This window comes from Nicotiana attenuata, unplaced genomic scaffold (genome assembly GCF_001879085.1).
Source record: "Nicotiana attenuata strain UT unplaced genomic scaffold, NIATTr2, whole genome shotgun sequence".
Taxonomy (NCBI): Eukaryota; Viridiplantae; Streptophyta; class Magnoliopsida; order Solanales; family Solanaceae; genus Nicotiana; species Nicotiana attenuata.
The window spans coordinates 271,944-283,137 of record NW_017670329.1 but is presented as its reverse complement, the minus strand read 5'-3'; the positions used below and the strand labels follow the sequence as shown (position 1 = coordinate 283,137).

At 35.4% G+C, this 11,194-nt stretch overlaps 1 protein-coding gene across 1 annotated transcript; it reads right to left on the bottom strand.

Annotated features, from left to right (window-relative positions):
- Positions 1-2,857: 2,857 nt before the first annotated feature.
- On the bottom strand, positions 2,858-3,415 carry LOC109237938 (uncharacterized mitochondrial protein AtMg00810-like). Its single transcript, XM_019404336.1, has 2 exons — positions 3,218-3,415; positions 2,858-3,124 (listed from the first exon to the last, which is right to left on the bottom strand). Exons 1-2 carry the CDS (start codon positions 3,413-3,415, stop codon positions 2,858-2,860), a joined length of 465 nt encoding a protein of 154 aa, XP_019259881.1.
- Between the last annotated feature and the right edge of the window lie 7,779 nt (positions 3,416-11,194).

The window sequence follows — 11,194 nt, the reverse complement described above, 5'->3', positions numbered from 1 at the left end:
GTTAATTAATGCTAAAAGGTAAATTTTCTAATACGTGGAAAAGAGCAAAAAAATCACTTAAAGTGGACCGGAGGGACTATGGATCAATAGTGACTATTTAAAACTATAGTATTATTTTAAACTTATTTGTTTTATTTTATAATAAAATAAAAATATTATTGATTACTCTTTTTATTTTTTTTTCACTACTTTAGTTAAGTATTAATCAAGTGAGACAATTAAAAAAAGATAAATATTAACAAATATTATTATAATTAAAATTACTAATTTTTTTTATTTATAAAAGTGCATAACCTTAAAAAACAGAAACTATGTTAATAAATATTGGATTAAATTGTATTGTTGCATCAATTATTCTTGTGATAACACTTTTATACTCTACGACCACCCACCCTTATGGCCACGTAAATGTTATGATTACCTTTTCGTTCTTATCAGCAGGCAAGAATGGCATCATTATTGAATGATTGACTCTAATTTTTTTAGGCAAAATAATATAGCCATGTGAAGAATCCATGCACCAATTAACACCAAATTAATTTACATTATATCAATCAATGCGCTTAAGGAATCTCTTTCCCGTTTCCAATTCTGAATGGGAAATTTACCTTTTCTAGTATTTAAATATATCGCCTTGTAATATAATATAGAAAGATAATTCCTTCTTTTAATTAAAAAAAGATCCAGTTTAAGGTCTTAGAATTTTACGGGATTGTCTTAGGCTCACAGCTGTTGATGTTGCTGTAAGATTTCTTTTGTGGTATGAGTATTATTTTCAGGATCAGGCACAACATGGACATTAATATATTACGTTGTGTTAACGGCGTGAAGATTAAGAGAGAAAAGGAATTTAGAGACAAAAAATCTGAAGGTTGATTTGGTCGTTTGAACATTCTTTTGCAGAAATTATTTGTAGTTTCTTTTAGAAAAAAGGTGTGTGCTTGGCTGTAATAGTTTTTTAAGTACTCTTTATAGAGTTAGTTAGTACTCCCTCCGGTCTACTTTAAGTGATTTTTTGACTTTTTTTGTGGTACATAATACAAATATCAAGAAAGAATTAACTTCTTTTTTTCAAAGTTGACCTTGGAGTAAAGAGCCTAGGAGTATTTGTTGTATTTTCAATAAACAAAATAAGGTTAATATGGTCAATTACATTGTTAGTTAATGCTAAAAGAATAATTTTTTTTTTTAATATGTGTGAAAAAACCAAAAAATCACTTAAAGTGGACCGGATGGAATATTAAAAAAAGTTTTCTAAGTATTGGAAAACTTAAAAGAAATAAAAAGGAATTCAAAGTTCACATTTTCAAATGAAAAATGTAAGGGTGACTCCATACATAACAATAGAATGGAGTTGAATGTGCTATATATCAATGAAATAATTGAATGGATACGTGCAAGTCAAAAGGATATATAGGTGCCAGCCAGCCAAACTACTGATCTGAAATTTCCTGGAAGTTTTCTTCTCTTTCTTGTAGTATTTTCTCGTCATAAATAATTAAAAATATGTGCTATTCGTGTAAAACATGCGTAAGATTTAACCACTTAACACACACAATTCGAACGCGCTAAATCGAAAGTATCTAACTACCATATCCTCACTCGAATTAAGTTTAATTGCGTGAACCGTTACGGAAATATATTTCCTTTTTAGTTTTTTACCTCAAGTTCTGGTCTATGCTAATGTTCCATCTTTTTCGTTTGAAATTTTAAATCCATGAACTGCCTTTTAATTTGCACGTTATCGTAATATAGCTAAGGTTGCGCCTAGCCAACTAAAATGCGCTTACTGTTTTCTTTTTCAAATTAAAACCACGAAAAAGTGGTTGGTTCTTATTGATCAAAAAACAGAAAAAGAATTAGGAAAATGCTGATGGGCTAGATACATTAATGGTGGAGCCAAGAATCCCAATAACTATTTGAAGTTCTTTTGAAGAAGGATACATGTAATTTTTACCCTATTTGTACAATAAATTTTTTTGACTAAAGAGATTCAACTGCAAGATACAAATTATAAAAAGGAGGAGCTAATTTCTCTCAAAACTCTCTATGTGTATAACATTATATATCGAAATTTAGCTAATAAACTTCGAGCAATAATCGTATCCGCTATGAGTGTGCATTATTTTGATTAAATCGAAAATTCAAACAGAACCAAACCGATTTTAATTTTGATTAGTTTTTTGGTATGGCCAGATTGAGAAATAAAAACTTGAGTTTCTTGATTTGGGATTTAGAAAAATAGAAATTGAAAAAATCAAAATATTTAATATTTTAATATAATTATATATACGTAAATAGAAGGGGAGCCTTGGCGTAACTGGTAAAGTTACTGCCATGTGACCAGGAGGTCACGGGTTCAAGACGTGGAAACAGCCTCTTGTAGAAATGCAGGGTACCAGAGGGAGAAAGAAGAAGAAGAAGAAGAAGGAGGTTCGAGAATCACTGGAATGAGAGTAAACATTTTCATTGAATTGAATTAGGAAATGATAGTGCCCCTATACATATACAAATCACTGACACTAACTAACAATGTAACTAACTACTTGCACAAATTGCCACTTACAAATCTAGCACTAACATCCTAACTAACTAATTGCAGAAGTAGCCACAGCCAATCCTAGCGATATGCTCCTAGTTAAATAATAACAAAGGTTCTAATCTTAACACCTCCCCTCAAGTTGGAAGGGAGGTACTCATTTCCAACTTGTGAAGTGACGAATGTTTGATGCTTGTTAGGGATTTGGTGCGTATATCTGCAAGCTGGTTGTCTGTATGGACATATTGTAGAGAGATTGATCCTTCCATGACCTTATCCCTTACAAAATAGCAATCGACCTCTATGTGTTTTGTTCATTCATGAAACACTGAGTTTCTGGCGATGTGCAGGAACTGCTTGATTATCACAGTATACTGGAATGGGAAGACTCAAGTGTATAGTTAGTTCCTCCAAAAGTTTAGATAACCAAACAAGCTCTGCAACTACCTTTCTTGCAGACCTGTACTCTGCCTCTTCAGAGCTTAGTGACACAGTGGACTGTTTCTTTGATTTCCAACTAATTGGATTGTCTCCAAGTAATATAATATAACCGCTAACTGATTTTCTAGTCTCAGGGCAAGCTGTCTAATCTGAGTCACAACAAAATCTTAGTCTGTAATCTCCACTGTTCGATAGAAAAATCCCCATACCAGGATCACCTTTCAAACATCTGAGTACATGCATGGCAGCTTTGAGATGAGAATCTCGATGACTTTGCATGTACTGGCTGAGATGTTGGACACTGTAGGCAATATCAAGTCGTGTGTTGGTGAGGAAGTTCAGTTTTCCCACTAGCTTTCTGTATTGAGTGGGGTCTGTGAGTAAGTTACCTTCAGTGGCTTTCAACTTTGTTGAAGGATCAAGTGGAGAGGCCATGGGAGTGCAGTGTGAGCACTCAAACTCCTTTATCAGATCAGTTGTGAACTTCCTTTGTGTGATTATTGCTCCATCATGCTTGTATAGTATTTCTTCCTAGATCCTTTATTTTGAAAGTCTCGTGTAGGTATGACTTCAATGCCTTGATTTATTTCAAATTTGTTCCTCTCAATAGAACATCATCCACATATACTGCTACAAAGATAACTGACTTCCCTTCCTTCTTATAGAAGAGAGAATAGTCTAGCATAGAATGCACATTTCCTTTATAGCATAAGGTCTCTGTCAACTTAGCATACTACTGCTTACTTGCTTGTTTCAAATCATATAAAGATTTGTTTAGCTTACACACCAAGTTTTGTTTTTTTACTAATAGTCCTGGTGGGACTTGCATGTACACTTCTTCATTTAGGTCTCCATGCAGAAAAGTGTTGTTCACATAAGTTGAAAAACTTCCCAATTCGTGTTTACTGCAATACTAACTAATGCTCTCACAGTGGTCATCTTCACTACTGGAGAGAAGGTCTTAGTGTAGTCAATTCCTGCTTGTTGAGTGTAACCCTTGACAACTAGTCGAGCTTTCAACACTTCCATCTGCCTTATGTTTGATTTTATATACCCATTTACAGCCTATTGCTTTCTTTCCTACAGGTATTAGAATAGATTGCATCAAACTTGGTTCATGGCCTGTTGCCAAGCAGGTATAGCTGCTGCTTCTTCATATGATTCAGGTTCACAGTCAATAGAAAGCTTTTCAATCAAATGCTGACTGCTGCCACTTAGAGCATTCAAGGATATAGGTTGCAAATAAGGTACATGTGTATGAAAGGAAAAGGATTGTGAGGGTGAGCTATGATCAATTTCTGTAACCTGTTCTCCAGCACTGGTATTGAGAGTGGGCACATTGCAAATGTAATCTTTCAAATAACTTGGAGGTTTCCATTTTCTTTGGGGTCTATTGTGAGTTAGGATTGTAGTCTGCTCAGAATATGTTGAGTTTGGTGAATTATCCGAGAGGGATTGTAGTTGATCCTGTGGGTGAAAACTAGGCTCAGGTGATGTTTTGGAGGTTCCATTTGAAGTGGGAGAACTTTGGTATCCTGGTGAACCAGATTCATGAGTGATAGGATTAGTATCATTGCCAAATGAAAGTTCATGTGACATTAGCTGTTGCTGTGGATTCTCGCTGTTACTAGTGACACTAGGACTAACAATATCAAAATGACTCATACTTGGACCTATGTGAGGAGAGGGAAAATATAAATTTTCATATTTAGATGCTAAATCAGTGTGGTTTCCATGCAATGCAAATAGGAAGATTGTTTCATGAAAAGTCACATCTCTAGATACATGAATTTTCTTTGTGGCTAAGCTAAGAACCTTGTATCCCTTTGATCCAAAAGGGTATCCTATGAAAATATATGGAGTTGATCTTGGTTCAAATTTATCTTTGTGAGGTTTTAGGTTTGTAGGAAAGCATAAACGTCCAAAACTCCTAAGGTGTGAATAGTTTGGTTTCTTCTTGTATAGAACCTCAAAAGGACATTTCTCTTTAAGGGATGAGGATGGCAATCTGTTGATCAGATAGGTAGAAGTTAGGATGCACTCTCCCCAGTATCTTATAGGCAGTTTGGACTGGTACAACAATGCCCTTGCGGTTTCAAGGAGGTACTTATGTTTTCTTTCGACTATACCCTTCTGTTGAGGGCTATAAGGACAAGTTTTCTGGTGCAAGATCCCTTTGGCTTGGAAAAACATGGTTGTTTCAGTGTTCACAAACTCCAGACCATTATCAGTTCTGATGGTCTTTATTGAGGTATTGAAATGGTTTTGGACCATTGCACAGAAGGATTTATGACATGCAGGGCATTACTTTTACTAGTCAAGAGATGAGTCCAAGTACATATGCTATAGTCATCAACTAGGGTGATGAAATATCTGTGACTGTCATGAGTTGGTGCATGATAAGGGCCCCACATATCTACATGAAGGAGTTCAAATACTTTGGTGGTAGAAGTGGTTCTTTCTTGGAATGGAGACCTATTCTGCCTGGCCATAGGACAAATAGAACACAGAAAAGGTTGTTAGTTTGCAAAGGCTATAGGTATGGAATTGATACCCTTCATCTTGATAAAAGGTACATGGCCTAGCCTGTTATGCCACAAGATATCGACATGATTGTCACCGGGTCTATATGCACTGCACACGGAATCTATTTTGTCATAAGAACTTTTATTGGAATTCAAAGGAACTTGTACACTTCTATCGTCACAAACATGAGAAGGAATGGATGCACTAGGTGCAGAATTACAAGATGGTGCTGACATTGTACATTATTGGTACTATGACTACCTGAGATGGATGCACTAGGTGCAGATCTGTGTGTGCGTGTGGTATGATAGAAGAAGAATTGTTCTTTCCTGAATTTGAATAGTGAAGGTAGAGGCTGTCTCTGACTTTACCAATCTCCAGAGGCCTCCTCAGTGAAAGGCCCTGTAGAAGGATATATGAAAACTTAGTGAATATAATGATGCAATCAAGTTGAACTGTCAGTGAGTGTACAAAGATCAGATTGAACTTGAAACTAGGTACATATAAGACTCTTTACAAGGTAAATTGAGGACTGAGAATGACATCTCCAACTATTGTCACTTTTACTTTATGTCCATTTGGCAAAGAGACTAGGAAAGGATAAACAAGAGTTTTGATGTTACTCAAAGAGGCTTTGTTATAAGTCATATGGTTAGTGGATCCTGAGTCAAGGATCCAGGAATCAACATTCTCTTTAGAGCTTTCATAAGACTGTTTACTAGGATCAACAGAAGTGCTATAATCAGTCATACCTGCAAAGTTAACAGCACCACCAGTCATATTGATGTTTCCTGAGTTGTCTTCATTATTTCCACTCTTGAAGCTTTCAAATATGCTCGGCAGTTGCCCATATTGTTCCTTGGTTAGTTGCTGCATGGTTCTACCTTGCTCTTGAGGATTTCCCCCTTCATCCGTCATAGTTGTTCCATTGTCAGTTGTGTCAAACACATTTGCTGCCATTTTTCTTCCCCTATTACCATTGTTGTTGTACTTCATGTTTTGTGGATAACCATGAATTTTGTAACACTTGTCCTTGGTGTGCCCTGGTCTCTTGCAGAAATCACAGAACGGCCTAGGTGTATTTCCCATATAACCTCTTCCATAGCTGTTGTTCCCAGAAGAAGTACTCATGCGTTGATTATAATTGGTTCTAAACTGTTATTTCCTGGGCCATTGGCATTCAATGATGCAAACTCAATTACCAACTGTTGGTTGTGTGGTCCAACTTCTCTTTGCTTCTCTTCTTGTATGAGAATAGAGAAGGCTTGTGCAATGCTTGGAAGAGGATTCATCATCAGTATACTCCTTCTTACAACAGTATACACCTCATTTAACCCCATCAAAAACCGTATCAATCTTATATCTTGCTCAGCTTTCTGTATACTAGCTTTAGCACCACAGATGCATTGGCAGCTGCACTGTGTATGTGCATTCAATGCATTTAACTCTTCCCACAATTTCTTCATCTTAGTGTAATAGCCTGTTATATCCAGAGTTCCTTGACTTAGATCATTGATTTCTTTCTGGAGTTGATAGAGTTTTGCACCATTTGTTTGATCATACCTATCTTCTAGTTCCTACTACAACTCATGTGCATCATTCACATATTGTAAATTGTCCGTTAGGTCTTTTGAAAGAGAATTCAGAATCCACGAAGTCACCATATCATCACATCGTTCCCACTGATCAAAAGTTGCATGTCCAATTACTGGTTTCTGACACTTCCCTGTTATGAAGCCAACCTTATTCTTCACTGAGAGGGCTCTAAGTACACCTCTCTTCCATGATCTATATCCTGTGCCATCAAAAGCTATAGGAACTAACATAGTCTGCACTCTCCGACGGATGCATGTACAGGGGACTTGAAGTATCTAAAATGTCTTTGTTTACAGTATCTCCAGCCATTACTTAAGCTACAGATCTCGATTGATCAAACCGTAAATCGAAGACGGAAATGAAAACCCAACAAAGAAACCTTCGAGAACACTTAAAAATGCTATGACTTGTTGCAATCAAACGAGGTCACAGTGAAAATGCAATTTCGAACAGGATTTCACACAAAAAAAAATGATTGACGATTTCGAGAAAGACCTAGAACTTCAATTGTGAATTGAAGAGAAAACGAGACAAGAGATCGCAAGTTACCTCAGTAGATAAAGCCTTGCTCTGATACCATGACAAAATTCAACTGCCATGGCTGCATGCCATGAAGCTCAGAGTGAGAAAGAAGAAGAAGAAGAAGAAGGTTCGAGAATCTCTGGTATGAGAGTAAACATTCTCATTGAATTGAATTAGGAAATGATAGTGCCTCTATATATATACAAATCACTGACACTAACTAACAATGTAATTAACTACTTGCAGAAATAGCCACTTACAAATCTAGCACTAACAACCTAACTAACTAATTGCAGAAGTAGCCACAACCAATCCTAGCGATGTGGCTCCTAGCTAAATAATTACAAAGGTTCTAATCTTAACAGTTTGGCCATTCCTCGGACTGGGCTGCCCTTTTTTTATATACGTATATTATTTTTATTTAACATATATCATTTACAGAAGTTAGAATTTGAGAATTACCACTCTCAAGCTTTCTTACTTACTAGCCTCTTCGTATTAGGATACAGAACGTCTCATTCTCCATCTTCAACTATCCGCGTTATAGTATGTAATCCCTGCTCGGGCCATTTTTATTTTTATTTTGCATGTTATGGCGAACTATTTTTCAAATTTCGAATAGCATAATGAAAGAAATCGGTCTTTTTTGTTAAAGATTCAAAATATAAAGGGAAGAAAAAAAAGGATTGATCCGGACAAGATAATAGCTTTGTTTTCCTTTTCTAGCTAGGAAGAGCCATCATTTACGATTCATGAGGACAATAAAGTATTAGCTACTATTTCAGAATCTATGTTTATACTTTATACAACATAAATTAACATATTATATTGTAGGGATAGCTAACCCTGAGAATACAGTAATATTTCATTTCTCAACGTTGACGTGTAAATTACATAACTATTACCATGCTTACATCTACTGGCAATATTAAATTTAGCGTTCATCCTTTTTAATTTTTCCCTTTCAATTACTGACAGTAACTTTCAATTTTTTATTATTTTACCTTTCCTAATTAACTATCTCGTTCAGAAGCCCTAAAAGGGTGTAAAACGAGCACGAAATATATGAAAGTTAAAAGTTATATATATATATATATATATATGAGTGATGATTAAACTTTAATGGTGAAGCACTGACCATATTGAGTGACTGCGCCGGTTTAAGCATCAAACACTAAAGTCTTAAACTTTATCTTTGTGTAATCCTAGACAAAGAAAAATTATAAAACGTAAGAGTTGAACACTTCCCCTACTCGAGTCTCGAGAGTTTGGTATATTTCTTTTTCACATACTAATGATTCTTTTTTCCTTTTTCTTTTCTAAATCCAGTTTTCCTATCTTTTTGTTCCTTTCTTTTTATAACAACGTTGATTTTTCTGGAAACTAAATGGTTAAAGCACAGGGAGCTGCAGTATAATATTGACCTTTCACTATTAGATATTTGTAATTTTTTTCTGCCCCCTCCCCCCCAAAAAAAAAATCCTCAGTAGTAGTATAAATTTATATAGGTCCAAATTGTTATAAATAAAGTGAATGTATATGGATGTTCATTTAATCCATCCATACATTCTATACAATGTACTACTTGGATAGATGTACCTATTAATTCCTAGGATGTATCTAGTGAGTTTTGGGTGTATCTTGTATAGTACAAATAGGACATTCTTTGCCTATGGAAGAACACACAAGAAACATACTTCAATAAGATAACTTCTACATTCTCCTCTTATACATCTTGTCTCTATTACTATATTGTTCTATTTTGCTCTCATTTCTTAATACGTTATCAGCACGAGGTTCTAACCAACTGAAGTTATCTGCTTCATTCGAATTTTATCTTCTTCCTAAAAGAGGTAGTCAGTTTCTTTTCTGATTCAGGTATACATCCCTATGTTTATAATGTCTCTATTACTATATTGTTCTATTTTGCGCTCATTTCTTAATACGTATTAAGAAATGAGAGTAAAATAGAACAATATAGTAATAGAGAAAAGATGTATAAGAGGAGAATGTAGAAGTCTTATTCAAGTATGTTTCTTGTGTGTTCTTCCATAGGCAAAGAATGTCCTATTTATACTATACAAGATACACCCAAAACTCACTAGATACATCCTAGGAATTAATAGGTACAATAAAAGCGGAAAAGAAATATGTGCTTGAAAAGCTTCCCGCATTTTCCTCCGGATTATACTACACTAATATTAGTGTAGTTGAATCACATGCCATAGTAAACAAGAAGTTTACTAATAATTTTATTATTTGGCATGACCGGTTGGGCCATCCCGATTATAATATGATGTGCAAAATAATTGAGAAATCACATGGTCATTCATTGAAGAACCAGAAGATTTTTCAAGCTAAAGAATTCTCTTGTGCTGCATGTTCTCAAGGAAAACTGATTATTAGACCATCAGTAATTAAAGTTGGAGTTGAATCTCCTGCATTTTTGGAACGTATACAGGGTGATATATGTGGGCTCATACACCCTCCATGTGGACCATTCAGATACTATATGGTTTTGATAGATGCATCTACAAGATGGTCACATGTGTGCTTGTTATCAACCCGCAATTTGGCCTTTGCGAAGTTACTAGCTCAATTAATCAGATTAAGAGCACAATTTCCAGATTATGCAATTAAGACACTTCGTCTTGATAACGCTGGTGAATTTACGTCCGAGGCCTTTAATGATTATTGCATATCAACTGGGATAACAATTGAGCATCTAGTTGCTCATGTTCATACTCAAAATGGTCTAGCAGAATCATTGATCAAACGCCTCCAATTAATTGCTGGACCAATGCTTATGAGAACAAAACTTCCTATTTCAGCATGGGGCCATGCTATTTTGCATGCAACAGCTCTTGTGCGGATCAGACCTACAAGTTATCATAAAGTCTCCCCAATACAATTGGCTTTTGGTCAGGAGCCAAATATTTCCCATCTTAGAATATTTGGATGTGCAGTATATGTTTCAATTGCTCCACCACAACGCACAAAGATGGGACCCCAAAGAAGATTGGGGATATATGTTGGGTATTAATCTCCTTCTATTATAAAATATTTAGAACCTATGACTGGAGATTTATTTACAACAAGATTTGCTGATTGCCATTTTGATGAATCAATATACCCAATATTAGGGGGAGAAAATAAGCAATTGCAAAAGGAGATAGATTGTAATGCATTATCACTATCTCATTTAGATCCTCGAACAAAGCAATGTGAACATGAGGTTCAAAAGATAATTTATTTGCAAAATATTGCAAATCAACTGTCAGATGCATTCACCAACCTACCAAGGGTGACTAAATCACATATTCCAGCTGCTAATGCTCCTATTCGAATTGATGTCCCGGTTGGACAATCTATAAATACAAATGAGTCTAAGACACGCTTGAAACGTGGTAGACCAATTGGTTCCAAAGATAAAAATCGTCGAAAGCGAAAAGGAGCAAATGATCTAGGAGATTATAATATGGAGGCAATTGCTCAAAAAGAGCCTTGTGACATAACAAATGATAAGACCTCAGAGGAGGTCCAGGTACCTGAAAATAATAAGAATGAAGA

Bases quoted from the DNA above. Each gene is read 5' to 3' on its own strand.
- LOC109237938 (XM_019404336.1), bottom strand. From the start codon at position 3,415: ATGGCCTCTCCACTTGATCCTTCAACAAAGTTGAAAGCCACTGAAGGT. The intron at 3,125-3,217 runs GTACTCAGATGT...GACTCAGATTAG, and splicing joins ATCTCAAAGCTGCCATGCAT to ACAGCTTGCCCTGAGACTAG.